Source organism: Echinops telfairi, unplaced genomic scaffold, assembly GCF_000313985.2.
Source record: "Echinops telfairi isolate 266 unplaced genomic scaffold, ASM31398v2 ScPeMD7_9;HRSCAF=40, whole genome shotgun sequence".
Classification (NCBI taxonomy): Eukaryota; Metazoa; Chordata; class Mammalia; order Afrosoricida; family Tenrecidae; genus Echinops; species Echinops telfairi.
The window spans coordinates 84,544,574-84,561,004 of record NW_022103906.1 but is presented as its reverse complement, the minus strand read 5'-3'; the positions used below and the strand labels follow the sequence as shown (position 1 = coordinate 84,561,004).

Below are 16,431 nucleotides of genomic sequence, written 5' to 3'. Positions count from 1 at the left end.
CTAACCATGGAGATCACAACTCAACACCTAACCACTACACAGCCAGAACTCCTCTCTATGTTGGTGACCCACAAATCTATATTTGGAGATCAAGCCTCTTGACTGAGCTTCAAATATAGATTTGCGAATCACCAACATATCGAGGTATTTGCCTCATGGATCCAATTCCCAGCTCACTGTTTCTAATTGGTTTAGGATTTCAATTGCAGATTGGATATCCCAAACTAAACTTGTCACTGTCTCTGTAAATGGACTTTTATCTCTCTTTCTCTAGTCCTTATATCAATAAAGGGCACCTGCGCCTATCTTTTCTCTTCCCTTCCTTCACACCTCCCATATCCAGTCAATCTCCGAGTGTGCATAGTTCCATCTATGGACAATTTCTGGCATGTGCTCACTCCTCTCCAGACTCTGGCCTGCCTCTGGTAAAGCCCATTCTGTTGCTCACCCCTGTCATTGCAACAGACACCTACCTGGTCTCCAGTAGTACATCTATTTCATCCATTTCCCACACTGGAGTCAGGAAGGTAGTTCTTCTAACGCACCAATTTTATCTTTCCTTTCAAAATTCGTTGTCTTCAGAAGAAACCCACATTTCCCAGGATGGTTTATACGTCTCATCACGGCCTGACCTCTACAACATCTCCACAGTCTAATCGTTCAGTAATTGACCTTTTTGCATCTTGAACATCTTTCAGTTCCTTGAGTCGTGCTCTTTTTCCCCCAGGTCATTAGACATTCTCTGCTCTTTCCCCTGAGCACTCTTTCCATATTTGACTGGAGGACTCTGGCATGACTTCTCTATATTCTAGGTATCAGTTTAATTACTTTTTTTGCAGAGCTTTCCCTAAGTGCCACACACTGTGACAGGTAATTGCATGCTACCCTCATATGTCCTCTAATTTAGTCCTTATTTACTTCTTTGTTATGGCCTGCTTACTTGTATGCTTTCCTTGTAAACTGTGAGCTCTGGAAGTTTGAGGACCTTGTGTAGCTCATATAACATGCCTGGTCCATAGAAGGCAATCAAACACTATTTTTGAATGAATAAAGAAATGTGGAGCTTTCGCTCCAAAGCTGCATTTTTTACAACCATAGATGACGTGCTTTACCCACTAAGCTAATGTTGATTGACTCAGTGATCCCATGTGACAGAGTAGAATCACTCCCAGGGTTTTCTAAGTTGTGATCTTTCTGGGCTCAGCGGGTGCAAACACAGTGAGGATGGCAGAGGAAAGGCGATATTTCAGTCTGTGTGCACAGGGTCCCTCTGAGTCATAACGGACTGGATTTTGCCCAATATCAACTCTTTCTGGGAGCAGAGTGCCCAGTCTTCTCCTGGCGGAATCACTGGGTGCATTCAGAACACCAACTTTTCGGTTGCATCAGAGCATTTAACCACATCCCCCATGCTCACTAATGAACACTTATGGGTATGTCCGTTGCTATTTTGCCTGGAAAAATGTTCATTGCCCAGGAATAATTTCTGTAGATTTACTGTTTCTTCATTCTTAAAACAAGGCCAAGCAAAAACAACCTAACAACTAAACCAAAACCAAGAGTGTAACTCTTTATGGGAGTAGAAAGCCCTGCCTTTCTCCTGAGGTGTGGCAAGTGGTTTTGAACTGCTGAAGTAGCAGTGAGAAACGCAACATGTAACCACTACACTACCAAGGCTCCTCAATCAACAACCAACAGGCAGGCATTGGTTAAGTCTCAGGGAGGAGAGGGGCAAGGTCATCAGTGAACATGGAAAGTAGAACAATCAGTTAGTTAGTCTAGGCTGGGTTAAAAATAGATTATCCATATCCAAACCAACAGGCAAGGACATCACAAAGACAGAAAACTACCAGCCAATATGACCAGTCCTTTCTGAACATAGATGCAAGAATTCTCAACCAAATGCCAAGGTTGGGCTGGAAGTCATAGGCAGAGCCATTAGCCAAGGGGGAAAAAGAGTCAAAGGAATCCAAGTGGACAAAGAAGTGAAACTTTCATTATTTGCAGATTATCTGATTAAAAAAAAAATCCCAAACTGAACAGAAAGATGGTCAGAAACAATAGAAAGATGTGTCAGCATGGCAGGATACAGGAGTAACACACACACACATTCAATAGGATTCCTGTATACTAGAAAAGAGAAATCTGAAAAATGAATTGATACCACATCAAAGATGAAAAATTTAGGAACAAGCCAAATTAAAGAAACAAAAGGCTTGTACAGAGAAACTATAGACCATTGCTAGAAGAAACCAAAAGAGACCTATAAAACTAAAATGAAAAATATTGAGAAAAACCAAAACAAAAATCAGACTCAATTCCACTGAGTAAACGCTGACTCATAGTGTACCTGTATGACATGGTAGTATTGCCCCTGTGAGCTTCCAAAACTAAATCTTGACAGGAGTAGAAGGCCTGTCTTTCTCCCTAGGAGCAGTTGGTGGTTTCAAACTGCTGACCTTGCACTTAGCAGGCAACGCATAATCCACTACTCCACCAGGGCTCCTAGTAATCCCCAAAGAAATCTATCAAAACAATCCAGTTCTGAACCAGATCCAGATCCCAACTTTGTTCATTAAAGAAATGGAAAAATTAATGGTTAACTTAATATGAGGAGGCAAAGACCTAGAATGAGCAAGAAGAAGAATAAAACAGGAAGCTTCCCATTACCCAACCTTAAAACTTATTATGCAGCCATAGTAGTCAAAACAGCTTAATATTTTTACAATGATAGGCACACAGACCAATGGAATATAAAAGAAAATCGAGAAGTAATTTCATATACCTAAATGGAAAAGAGATCGTCTTTCAATAAATAGGTGTTGGGAAAATTGCATGTTCATCTGCAGAAGATTAAACAGGACCTAGACCTCACTCTATGTATAAAAACAAACTCAAAGTGGGGCAAAGACCTAACTGTGTAAATCCCAGGGCTATGAAGATCATCAATGAGAAAACAGGGACAACTTAAGGGCCCTATTACAGAGCAAGGACGTACTATCATACATAACAAAGGAAGAGAAAATAGTTGATGAACTAAAAATAAGATACTTATGTGCTTTAAAAGACTTTATTGAAAGAGTCAGAAGAAAACCCATGGACTGAGAAAAACCTCTTTGGCAGCAAGACAAAAGACAATGGACTAATCTCTAAAATCTATAGATAGCACCAATACCTCTATATGAAAAAAAATGAATACCCTAATTAAAAAATGAGCAAAGGGAATGAATAGACAGTTCACAAAAAATGACATCCAAATGACTGACAAACATATGAAAAAAATGCCTCCTATCATTGGCCATTCCGGGCATGCAGATCAAAGCTATAATGTGATAGCATCTCATACAAACAATGAGGACCCAATTAAGAAAACAAAAACCAAATCGAAAGCCACAAATGCTGGAGAGGCTGTCGAGAGATCGGAACCCTCCTACACTAGTGGAAGACCTGTAAATATGTACAACCATTATAGAAAGAGATATGGTACGACCTCACACTGGAGATAGAAATTCTACACAATCCAGCAATACCTCTGCTGGGTGTATTTCCTAAAGAAATAAAAGCCATAGTATGAACAGACATATGCACACTCATAGTCAATGCATGACAGGTCACAATAGCAAGACATTGGACACAGCCCAAATGTTCATCAATAAAAGGGTGGATGAAGAAACTTTGGTCTGAAAAAAAAAAAAAAAGAAACTTTGGTCTATGCACACAGTGGAATACTATGCATCGCTAGAAAGCAATGATAAAACTATGAAGTACCTCATGACATAGATGGGCCTGTATGTGGCGTGAAGTTAATCACAAAAGGACAAAAATTGTATGAGACCACTATTATAAGGATAAAGACCAAGACACAGACGTGCATATGAAAGGGACCAGACTCTAGAGTTACCATGAAGGGGAGGGACAAAGGAGAGGAGTGGCATTGGAAAAGAGGTTTGGCAGATGTTGACTTGGGTGCGAGGGAGCCTGGAGATCCACAAGAGGGAGAAGAGAAATCAGGGGACGGGAATGGGGTTGAATACAGGCTATGGAGGCAGTTGATAAAAGTTGTGAACCGTTGAATGCAGATTGAGGGTATGAAATATAAACCCCCACCCACCCCCACCTAATTCACAATAACAAAATCGTTAGAAAAACACTCATACAGAAACTCCTAAATCCACTGTGGCCCGAATTATCTCAAAAGCGATCTAGCTTGGCCATATCCTGTAGCTGCAGCCTTAACTTTCTCTCTCATATTGGCTAAGGAGATGGACCAGGCAGAAAGAATTACCTGCCGCTGAAGAGCTTGACTGGCCTCTTGGGCGTGGGAACAATGAACTTCAATTGCCCAGCTTTCAGGGCAACGCGAGCCTCCAGGCCTGACTCATGGAAGAAGTTGGTGTTCATTTGGACCCCACTCTTAGCAAAGTCAGGAATGATGATGCCCATATTCGTCACAAACTCCACCGAGACAGAAGGCTTGGCTACCAGATCAGCCTGCATCTGTAAGTCAGAAAACAATGTTTTCAGCTTTGTTAAACACCCCAATCCCCAGACGGTCGGATCAACCCCCCTTTCTGGATTGCTGGATGACTTACACACTTCAGCAAGCATGACTGTGACTTGTTGAAGGAAAAAAGCCCCCGTACTCAATTGCTCAGGGCCTGGGGACATTGATACCCAGCACCAGGATGCGCCCACGTGAATGTCAAGCATAACAGAATTAATGGATGCAACAAGTTCTAATTTATTCGGAAAGAAGCTGAGTTTTTGTCTTACTGCCCGATCACATTGGAGCCAATCGGGCAGAGCATCTTAGGGGAACCTTAACAGCTTTAGTAACAACGTGATTATAATCATGGTGCACTTTGACTTGAAGTCTTTAATATTGCACTAGAAATCCATCTTGGGGTGGAAAAGAGCAGTAGATGAAACAAACCAGGGGGCAATGTCTTACATTGGCTACTTCCACTTTCACTCCAGCCTTGGTCCCAGGAGCGATGATTCCAGATGAGGACACTTGTAGTTGCAGTCCAGCACCGGTGGGGAGCTCAAAGGCATTGTCCATGAAGATGTAGTGAAGAAACAAATCGTTCATTGAACCTTTCCTTATGGCCTCTTTGATCTATAGATTCAACAGGAGAGAAAGATTCAAAGTAAGACTCCTTGAAATGGATTTTGCTAAATGTAAACTCCCATATATTGAACAATTCCTCCTGATCCAGGGTGGAAGGACTAGCACATTTTGATTCAGTGAAGAGTTGAATGAGCAACTATTCATGATTACTGAGGTCAATGTACTGGAATCTGAGAAACCGTCCTGATGCATCATGCCATTTTGAATCGGAGATTCAGAGGCACTTAGGAATATTGGATCTCAGAGTTTAACCAGCGGTGTCACCCATGTTAGAAAAGCTCATTGCCACCAGGCTGAGTACAACTTATAGAGACTCTCTAGAACAGAGTTGAACTGGCCCTGTACGTTTCTGATTTTGCAATTCTCTAAGGAGTAGAAAGCTTCATCATTCTCCCACAGAACAACTGGTAGTTTTGAACTGCTGACCTTGTGGTTAGCAGCCCAATGCATAACCCATTACATCTCAGGGCTCCTTTGTCATCTATGTTTACTTATGTTGGTTGTTTGAAGTCTGAATGTAAGTGAGAACTTACTTGAAGTATATTCTGGAGAAATAGATATTTTGAAACTAAGGTGCTATTGAGATGGCATACATGTTTGTATGCATCCACTCTCATTTTTCATAACATTTCCATAGCTTTAGATTTATTTTCATGCATAATCTGAGGTCCATTTCCTCAAAAGGAGTATTGTTACTTAATAGATCAAAGGAACTAAAGAAAATATTTTCTTCCTTATTGAAAAATTAATAACCATAATGTTATAGCTAATATCGGATGATGGATAAGAGTTTACCATATACTCTGTTTCCTAATGTATCACTGCAATATTAAACAGAAGCTTATAGGGGAAGGTGTACTTAATATTGTTTTTCAAGTAATCTCATGCTCTTAAGAGATGCATCTCATTATAAATAGCTTCATTTCTTTCAATTCACTGGGATAAGAATTATTTTCATTGAAATTCTGAGCAAAACTGCCTCTTGGGCAGAAATACAGGATTTTTGCTGGTTGGTGTTGCTGGGATTTTAAGGGTGTCTGGGAAACCTAAAGAGAACACTGGTTAAGGTCATTGCCCTCTGGTGGTCTGGTCTACTTACTAGCTGGGGGATCCCCTGCAGATTTTGGACACCACTGAGCAGCAGTCGCCCCAGGTGCTGTAGGTCACTGAGCCTGACAAAGCCAAGCTCCTCTCCCAAGAAGCGAAGGTAAGCACTGGCTTCCGGGATGTCTTTGGACTTCAAATCTTTGATCAACTTCTCGATGTTGAACATGATTCCATTGACCATATCCTAGGAATTTGAAAATAAAAGATTTAGTGAGCTATTGGCAGAATCAAAAACTTAAGCTTCCTAAGGTGGCTTGGACCCGTCTCTTGCAACTGTAACAGATCTGAAGGCAAACATGCAATGTGGGAATACAGCCCAGATGGTATTTTTCGGTGTCATTGAGCTGGCTCCAATTCAAAACGATCGCAGGTACAAGAGAGCAAAACACTGCCTATTCCGGTGCTAGTCTCACCATCATTGCTCTGACTGTGCCCACGGTTTCAGCCACGGTGTCAGTCTGTCTGGCTTTACCAAACACGCTGTCCTCAGTGACTTGTCTGATAATAAATCCAAATCAGTGACTTTGTCTGATAATAACTACAAAGTTATCCTTCTGATAATAAATCCAAAGTCAGTGATGTCTCCTTATCCTCTCTTCTAAGGTGAATTCTTGATATACTTATTCCAAGACAGATTGGTTCATTCTTCTGGAAATACATAGTATAATCCATATTTGTCTCTAACATCGTTAAGTCAAGCGTATCAATGCTTCAGGCTTCTTTTTTCATTGACCAGGTTTTTCATGCATATGAGATAACTGCAAATATCATGACTTGGGTCAGAAGCCCTTTAGTCCTGAAGGTGAAATCTTTGGTAACTCTTTCAAAAGGTCATTTGCTGTCAATTTATCCAATGTGATACATCGGTTGATTTCTTCACGGCTACTTCCACAGGCACTGATTGTAGATCCAAGTAAAATGAAATTCTTGTCATCAATGTTTTTCTATATTTATTGGGATGCTGCTTATTGATCCAGTCATGAAGATTTTTATGTTATTGATGCTGAAGTACAAGCCACACTGAGGATTATAGCCCTTGATCTTCATTAGTAAATGCTTGAGGTCTCCCCACACTTTCGGCAACACGAGTGTGTTATCTGCATATCCCCGGTTGTTAATGACTCTCCCTCCAACCCTGGCACTGTATTCTTCGTCGTGTAGTTTGGATTCTCAGCAGACACATTGACTAAACCTGGTGGAGGGATGTAACCCTGAGGCACACCTTTCTGATTTCAAACCGTACAAATTCTCTTGTTCAGTTCCCATGTCTTCCTTTTGGTCTAGGTATGATTTCACATGACAACACTTAAGTGTTCTGGAATCACCATCATTCACTAGGTGATCCATAATTTATCATTATCCACACAGTTGAATACCTTTGTATACGCAATGAAACGCAGTTAAAAATGATACATACCAAATATGAAGTAACTCGTCCATGTTTGTATAGCTTAACGTCACTGAGATTAAATTCAAACCCATGTCTCCAATGTCACACCTTTAATCATTTCCTGGAACACTTCTAAGTCTGGTTCCAGGACATATTAAATCAGCATGCCCATAGCTGCAGTGGTGGTGACCCTCACCCCCATCAACCCAAACACCTACACCTGCTGCTCTTTCTTGAGGCAATTCCAACTCATCATGACCCCACCGAACTGCTCCACAGGGCGTTTGTGCTATAAGCTTCACCAAAGCTGATCATCGGACCTTTCTTCTACTGGGCCACTGACTCGGTCCGAACCACCAACCTTTAGGTTAGTTGTTGAGCACAAATGACTTCTGCTATCCAGGGAGAGGAGCCCTAACAGCTCTAATAGTTTTATGTTGGGCTGCTAATGGCAAGGTCAGTAGCTCGAAACCACCAGACTCTGCACAGGAGAAAGAGGAGGCTTTTTAGTCCCGTACAGAGTTTACAGCCTTGGAAATCCACACGGGCAGTTCTACCCTGTCCTGTAGGGTTGCTATGAGTTGGAATGGACTCTGATGACCTCCAGCTAGATAAGATCTTTTTGTTGGGATCCAAGACTTTCCTTGAGAAGATAATTAACAAATCCATACCTGCTCATGCCTGTTATTTCTGGTGTAGCCAAAGTGGTCCACCAAGACCTTGGAAACCTGATCAGGAACGTGGCCATCAACCCAGTACAAAGCCTTGTTGACACTGTCTGGGAAAAATCCTTGTTTCCCGAAGAGAGCTTCCAGGGTTGGCTCAAAGCCCTTTCCTTCCACACCAATCTGAGAACAGAGCAGAAAATCAGACAAGGAAATGTTTTCAGGTTTCTCTGTTTTATGCCAGTCTCCCATTTCTCTATATGTCCATTAAATTAAGCAAGTACTTATGAATACCATAGGGCAGGAACTGAGCTTAGCACTTCTTCATAGAACTTGTCTTTTAAATGTTGAAAGGCAGAACTTATTTATCTTTTAACAAAAGAGTAACTAAGGTTTAGAATAATGAAACTAAGGATGCACAGTGTTGGGAAGGGGTCTGATTCCATTACCCACAGACTCTCTTGAGTTTTAAGTTTATGGGATTCAATGAAGACAGCTTCATTTGCAGCTATCTTAAGGAGCCATGCTTCAAATGACCGCTAGTGAGGAGAGAGGAAGGTAAGCGAGGTAGAGGGAAGAAGACCCCAGAGAGATGGTACAAACTGCTTAGTCATTCCTTTTCCTCTCCAAGCTGGCTCATACTTCCCCTGACTTCCTATTTATGATCTTGTGAAAAACAGGCTTCAGGATTCTGTGTCACACATACCTCGAAGAGGTCAAGTGCAGAAAATCCAAACACAGTGAGGGTGGTTTTCAGCATGCTTTCTTTAGGAAGATAACTATTTGGATCAAATATAAGATTTCCTTCGATTTTGGTTGAGACTGGACCCAGGGATGGAAGGGAAACAGACTTGGACAACTGGTAGTTCCTGGAATATTTTCTGAAATCCGCAATTGTTGGAAGTTGAGACCCTTTAAGCGCTTCTTCTACCAGCATTTTCAGGCTAGAGAAAAAGAAGTAGCATATTTTGAGCCAACACAGTATGCCATCGACTTATTGTCTCTTTTATTTCAAGTCACAATGAATTTCCACTTATCATCAAAGAATTGAAGTTCAGTTTCCCCTCCAGATTTTGGCTCAGAGTATCCCACACATTTACACAAGACAAAAGGACATTCCAGAGAAATCATATCGTGTCGGTTCCAGAATGGAGCTCTGGAATTCCAATCTAGGGCTCTTTGTGACAAATGAGGGAACTTCGTCTTACTTACTGTTGGATAGAAAGATCTTCTGAGTTCAAGATGTTGGCAATGTGGGTAGCCACAAAATTCTTTACATGTTCATTCTGTTCTCGCGGGAGAAGTCGGGCGATTCTGCTAATGTCTGACTGGGAAGGCCCCTTCATCAGCATGAGATAGGCAGCCAGACGCTTATCCACTGGAGCAACACCACTGAGGAAAGCCTGAAGAAGGGCCCTTTGGACCTGAAGTCAGAAGAAGACTATCAGTACTGCCCTTTGGTCAGAGCACCAAACCTGCTGGGCAAACATTGGCACGGTCCACTGATCTTTTTCTTATTCCTCAGTTGGAGTGCTCCCTAATATGCCTTCCAATTTCATAATGAAGATTTCAAATGGCCTCTCCAGAATTCCCCAGAGCAATCAAACTAAGAGACTGTTCCTTAAAGATGCCTACCAAATACAAGTGGAATGAAATCATATTAAAGTGTATAAGTCATGCCCAAGTTATGACTAGTTAGGGGACAGACCACGAAATGAAAATAATTTTGCTTTAGCATACATGATTTCAGTTTGAATGTAAAGTTTTGTAGGGTGAGTGAGAGTTTGGGCAAATAAATAACATTGTTTCTAAAGAGTCATTGCTCCTTAAGGTAGGACCAAGTTGAGTGCTCTAGTTTGGGGACACTGAGGACAGTCTGATATGGCCTGCCAAAATCATCTTGCTTTCCCAAGAGTGATGATCAATGTGGTAAGAGAACAGCGTGCATCTAAACCTCTGCCTTCTGCCTGGTTGACTAGCAGTAGCAGCAAGGCCAAATATTTTTCTCATACAAGCAATTAAGTCAATAGACTTGTTGGATTTTGCAAGAGTAAACAGTAGCATGAAGGGATGGGTGAGAATCCATTTTCTGCTAATGAGTTCTTTTAGAATAAAGTTCGTTTAATGATACACAGAAATCCTTGTTCGCTGATGGTTTCCAAATCCTTGTTCATCTGAATCAACTTTCTGAACCCGTCTGACTTTCAGACCTCCTGTGGACGTTACCTCGTCATTCGTGGCCATTTTCCTCAGGGACTGGATAGCAGCTCTCTGAATCAGCAGCGATGGCTCTGTGCTTCGGACGCATTTCAGGACTGCAGACTTCAGGCTTGGGCTCACTTGGTCTATGGTTTTGCCCATATTTCCAATGACCTGAATGGAAGCAGAGAGAGATGAGCTAGTACCAGGGTGAGGGAGGAGGGAAGGATGTTCAGGGAAAGCATTTCTGGGATGAAACATATTATTCAAAAATACTGAAAGCACCTTCAGGATCAGGTAGACGTGATCTGTGTCCCCAGTGCAGTTTTCTTGAATCTGTGTCAACAGGTAATTCATAATGTCCAACAGGATCTGGGTCGCCTGCTGGGTTATCTTATAATAGCTACAGGAAAAGGGGAAAGAGTTAGGTTTCAACAAGGTGAGATCTCTTACAATTCAAACTTGGGTGTGCTGATTTCTTATTTCAAGTCATCCCCCTCAAACTGATCCGCAGAAAAACAGAACAGTAAGCACAGGAGTTTGACAGTGGAGGGAGGGGTACACTTTTAATACAGAGATGGGGGGCCCTCCTCAGCCCCTGACAGAAGTAAGATGTAAACCCACTCACTTGTTGACCACGTGGCTCAAGGCATAGAGGGTGGCGCGACTCTGCTGCTCCTTCGCCGTGATGAAGATCTCCCGTACCCTCTCCGCGGAGGGCTCTGGGATCAGGGCCATCAGGTAGGTGACGACGTCTATCAGAAGGGGGTTGGCTTTCTCAGTTCTCAGCCATTGGAGGATGTGAGTGTAACACTGGGGCTGCCCACACTGCACCAAGGCTTGTAAAGTGACCGGGCTGAGAAAAGAACCGAACATTACAAGGGCCACCACCTTCAAGGCAAACACACTCTCCTCTGTCCTTGGCATCCCCCGCTGTCAGGGGGACACTTATTTCCTTTATTTCCATCCAAGTCGATCGGCTTTCAAAATCTTACTCAGAGTCCTGCAAGCCTGCCCTTACTCTGTTCCTTAGACCCTTAAAGTGTCTGGAAGTGAACACAAATCATATTATTATGAATTTCCCTGAGGACTCTCCATAGAACATATGAGGGTCCGGAGGGCAAAGATTTCTTTTTCTCTCAAATCTTCTTAGAGAACTAACATTTGAAGATGTCCACCAAAATGTGGAAAGTGTGGTTCCAATTTTCTTAGCCACTAGCATTTTCATTTCTCCTTCGCTCTCTATTTTAACACAACGATACCCGTCTGTCTTGGATGACACCTTAACGGATACCATTGCTTACATTTGATATCCCATCTCTATTCAGCAAATATGAACTGATTGATTAAGTTGATATTTCAATGATGCCCAAGAATGAAGATTCTCTATGTGGCAAGGGCTTGTTAGATCAGTCAGTCATCACAGGTTATAGGAGCTATTGAACTGCAGTGTTAAAAAAAAATACCTGGACACCTCGATGAGCTTTGGCAAGAGCGATGCCACTGCCTCATTCCTGAGCCCTCGCAGTTCAGTAACCAGCTTGTGGAAGAGTTTAGCTCTCTGGGCATTCTGCTCAGAAACCGACAGGTGTTGCAGTTCCTGAAGGGTCTTCACAATGGCCTCTGTCTGCTTTGGAGGGGATGTGGACTTGGTGCTCTCCAAGGCGAGGCCCACTGCCTCCACACCTGGAAGAAAGAAACGTGTCACAGGAGTTCTTGCTTAGCTCTGGATCTCAACCATTATACACCTGTGTTCACTGGCCTCAGGACACTGGAGTGGGATCATCCAGAGAGAGAGTGAACACGATCCTGTTCTCATTGCCCATCACGAGCTCTCTACCAGGTGGCTAAGTTTGCTTGTTTCCCCTGCCCCCTCCCTGAATCATTCCAACACTCCTGCAGTGACTAACAAACATCTAGGTCAACTTTAAAAATAAGGGAACTAATTTAATTTGCCCAAGAACACTTTGGGTCTATGGGGCAGAGTGAAGTTTGTCTCCGATCAGATGCTTCTTTGCTGGAAAGAATTTGTAAGGAGGGGATACTGTTGACACGGCGACAGTGAAGGGTGAGACTCATTGAACTTAGCCCACCACTTCCCTCAAATCGAATCTGCTGGCTGGTTGTGATGATTCAGTGTCCTTTCCACCACTCTGTTCTCAGACACGTTCCGAGACATTTCCACCACTGTGTTCTGAGATGAGGGTAAAAGCACGGGGGTGTGGTATCATGGAAAATACTTGGTGTGGTAGTTGCATAATTTCATGGCAACTTGAACAGATATAAAAGTGTAGGAGTTGTCAATAAGGTCACAGCCTGATAGTGCCTCCTTGTGCATGTGGCCTAGTCATGCCAAGGAGGGTATAATAGGTAGGTTTATTGTGCCAACCTGGCCAATAGGAACATGTGGCATTCATCAGGTTGCAGTTTGATTGGCGGGCACAGAGATAAATGGCTCTGCAAGGCCCGGCCCCTCTCTGTCTTGCTCTCTTGTGACCAGAGCATGCTGGAGGGCGCGTGCTGCTGCTGTAGCTAGTTCTCTGCTTCAACCTATGAGCTACACTACCTGTGGGCCAGGCCAAGCCGTGGATCATGTCGCCAGAGCTTGAGGCTCCTTCTAGACCTGCTTCGCCACACTGCTGGTGTGTATATCGCTTGAGCTTGAGGCTGGTGGATTCTGTTGCCTTCCATTGCTTACATTTGATATCCCATCTGGGCCTGCTTTGCTAAGATCCTGAGCTCCTGACTGTTGGTGACCAACCCTGTTGTTTGCTTCCTGTGGGATGAAGCTGCTTGCCTTGCCCCAGGGAGGACTCTGCTGTCTGCTTCCTTGACCTTGGACCCAGCAGCCCACGTGAGTTGAATGACTCCCAGTATATTTATTGGTCCATGGAAGTGGGTTGAGCTGAACTCTCTGTACTGTTGTGTGGACTAATTACCTGTTATATTCCTTCTCACGATATAAACCTATATATATATATATACCTGTTATATTCCTTCTCACGATATAAACCTATATATATATATATAAAATTAAAAGTGTTCTGGTTTCATTTCTCTAGAGAACCTTGCCTAACACAAAAGGCCTGGGAACCTCCCCTTTTCTCTCAGCCTTCACCTTCCTATTGGTGGACAGGAAGGCCTGTGATGCGTACACTGACATTGGCTCCACACGACTCTCTACCCACCGGCCTGTGATCACCCTGCCTTCTGCATCACTGCATGTGGCTATGTGAGTCTGAAGAGGGACTTATGGACTAGTTTTGAACTTATGGATTTGATTTGGATGGGGTTGGGATGTTGGCTTAATATACAATTACTTCTTGCTATAAAGCTCTTTCTTTCACACACACACACACACACACACACACACACACACACACACACACAAACGCGCGCGCGCGCGTGCGCACGCGCACATCATTGGATTTCTCTAGTCGACCCAGCCTGGCCTTGGGACTAATTCAGCACAGCATCTCCTGTAGTATTCTATGACCTTGAATAAATCATTACCCTAATCTATGGGTCATTTTATTTCTGTTGAATGGTTATAAAAGCATGTTCCTATACCTGACATCATAGGTTGTTATGTTATACAATGGGATAAGACATACAAAAGATGTTTGACAGGCTTAGATATAATACAAATGCAGTGGGTTAGGGTTTTGTCAAGGTCTCCAAAGACTCTCTGAACATGGCGTCCTGGGTTTATTATCTAGCCTGACTTTAAAGGCTCTTCTCCATTTGTCCCACCATATCCAGGCTCCGGGCTGCTGCATGGGGCCTGTATTATAGGTGTATGATGTTGTCGAGTCACCAAAAGATGACATTAGGTTTAGGAGGCCAGTTCCTAGTCTGATGTTCCACTTATGACAACCTTGGGAATGTAAGAATCTATGTATCTCCTCACCTTTTTTTTTTTTAATTCTCTTGCCACTTCACCTTTTGAAATGAATAGCAGGCAGAACATCCAAGTCCACTCCACGCAGGTATCAAGGCCCACCCAAGAGCTAAGCCACAATGGCTCTTCCAGGCATATCTCCCAAGCCTGGCAATCTTGTGACCACAAAGGCCTACCTTCGTCAAAGAAGCGAGTGTTGATCTTAGGCGTGTCTTCAAGTTTCAAAGACTGCGTGACACGTGCCATCATTCCATACTTATTCCTAGTAACAAAGAAAGTGGACCATATGCCATTGGAATGACTCTCCTCCCCCCTCCAGCATCTCCCATCCCCTCTCCTTTTCATGGTGAATGTCTCTCCTTTTGTTTCTACATAAATCCTGCACACATTTGAAAGCCTGGCTAAATCCAGCTGCCTCACACTCCTTTAGTGAATAGTCCTCGCCTCTCTTGGTCACACTAGACACCTGACTATTGGCTGGCTGTGTACCTTTTACTCTCCACTGGCCCGCGTGCCCAGAGGATAGGGAGTTCTTTTGTGTTTCCCACAGCACAGTGCCCAGAAAATAGCAGTTACCCCATCCATACAAGTGGATCCGTTTTTAAAAACGAATTGTACACACCTATTTCCAGTCTCAATCTCACAGGATTCATAAAGCCTCTTCTAACCAGGGCATCTTATAACGATACCCCATTTTTAGCTTATCTACAGCCTTAACAATGAGGTCTGTGGTATCTTTTGCTGCTTTTTGCATTTATCAAAGTCTCAGACTTTTCTGGAAAATTACCTGTGGGTCTGGCAAGGGGCCTAGAGATAGGATATACCTTCTACCTCCCTGTAGCCCCCTCATTAGCTCAGAAAGGGTGCTCAGAAGTGTTCAGTTCACCTTGACCTCCCCCACATGAGGAGGCAAGGGTGCGGCATGTGACTTACTTGTAGGAGAAAGGCAGGAACAGGTGCTGCTCCTTGCAGATGGCTTCAGACACATGTTTCTTCTTGGCATCCAGGGTGTACTGGCAGGACTGGCTGCTGCTGACCAGAGTTGATAAGGGGCGGGTCTACGGATAAGATGGAGAAAAACCTTTTGATTGGTCCTTGTGGCTTGAAATGGAGTCTTTTGTTAAACCTTCCAGGAAGTGCAATGCCACTCGATAAACTCAGTAAGAGAAGAGAACTCGCTCTTTGGCATTTAGACAAGGGGATGGATGCAACCACTCAGCGTCTCCAACTCAGAGCCGAGGTGTAGACTCTTCTTACGTCACCTCGGTGGACTTCCCATGTCCTCCGCTATAGGGTACACTGTGGATAGTTGCTGATGAGACAATTCTGATTCACAGCGACCCCGTGTGGTGTGTGCCAGAATAGAATGGTGCTCCACCAGCTTTCCAATGGCTGTGGTCTTCTGAGAAGCAGACTACTGGCCTGGTCTTCTGATGTAACTCGGGGTTGGTTCGAACGACTGACCTATCAGCTTGTATTCAAGCGCTTAAGCATTAGCTCCATCCAGAGACTCTTCCCCGCCCCCAGCAGCACTTGTTATTTTTCCTTTGCCCGGAAGCTCTTCTGCCATGGTCTGTCCCGTCATGCTGCTAAGAATGGGTCTGAGCACATAACAACTCTTAGAAAATAATCTGGTGATTCTTGTCGCCTTTGGATTCTTTTGACCCCATGAACAATGACCAGGGGCATTTCTGAACATAGCAGTGATTGCTCAAGCCCATGTGTTTTCTGAGACCATTTGCAACTTTTGTCCCAGAAGACGTTATAAGGACAGGGATTGAGCAAGCCTTGGTCACCAGACTGTGCTCCATGACCCTAGCCAACAGGAGAGAAGTCAGGACAAGGGGTGGCCTGACTTAGAGGGATGGAAGGACATGAAGCGGGAATGCCCTGGCTTAGCCAGTGCTGCTCGATGAGGCTGAGGGAAAGGAGAGGGAAATGCATGTCTCAAGACTTCCTCTGAGGCCCAAAGTTGAAGCGAATTATTCCAAGCCTTTGGACAGGAATGAAGAGTAGGTATGTTTGCTAATGTATACCA

General features: G+C 43.5%; 1 protein-coding gene across 1 annotated transcript in view; it reads right to left on the bottom strand.

Moving 5' to 3' along the window:
* Positions 1-16,431, bottom strand: part of APOB (apolipoprotein B) — a 50,271-nt gene that overhangs the window by 22,065 nt on the left and 11,775 nt on the right. The window contains exons 7-18 of the mRNA XM_045286594.1: positions 15,327-15,451; positions 14,570-14,655; positions 11,959-12,178; positions 11,121-11,348; positions 10,778-10,895; positions 10,520-10,666; positions 9,506-9,717; positions 9,000-9,237; positions 8,300-8,476; positions 6,231-6,422; positions 4,952-5,119; positions 4,286-4,497 (exon numbers count right to left, since the gene is read on the bottom strand). Coding sequence (XP_045142529.1) covers positions 4,286-4,497; positions 4,952-5,119; positions 6,231-6,422; positions 8,300-8,476; positions 9,000-9,237; positions 9,506-9,717; positions 10,520-10,666; positions 10,778-10,895; positions 11,121-11,348; positions 11,959-12,178; positions 14,570-14,655; positions 15,327-15,451 — 2,123 coding nt within the window. The remainder of the gene's footprint in view (positions 1-4,285; positions 4,498-4,951; positions 5,120-6,230; positions 6,423-8,299; positions 8,477-8,999; positions 9,238-9,505; positions 9,718-10,519; positions 10,667-10,777; positions 10,896-11,120; positions 11,349-11,958; positions 12,179-14,569; positions 14,656-15,326; positions 15,452-16,431) is intronic.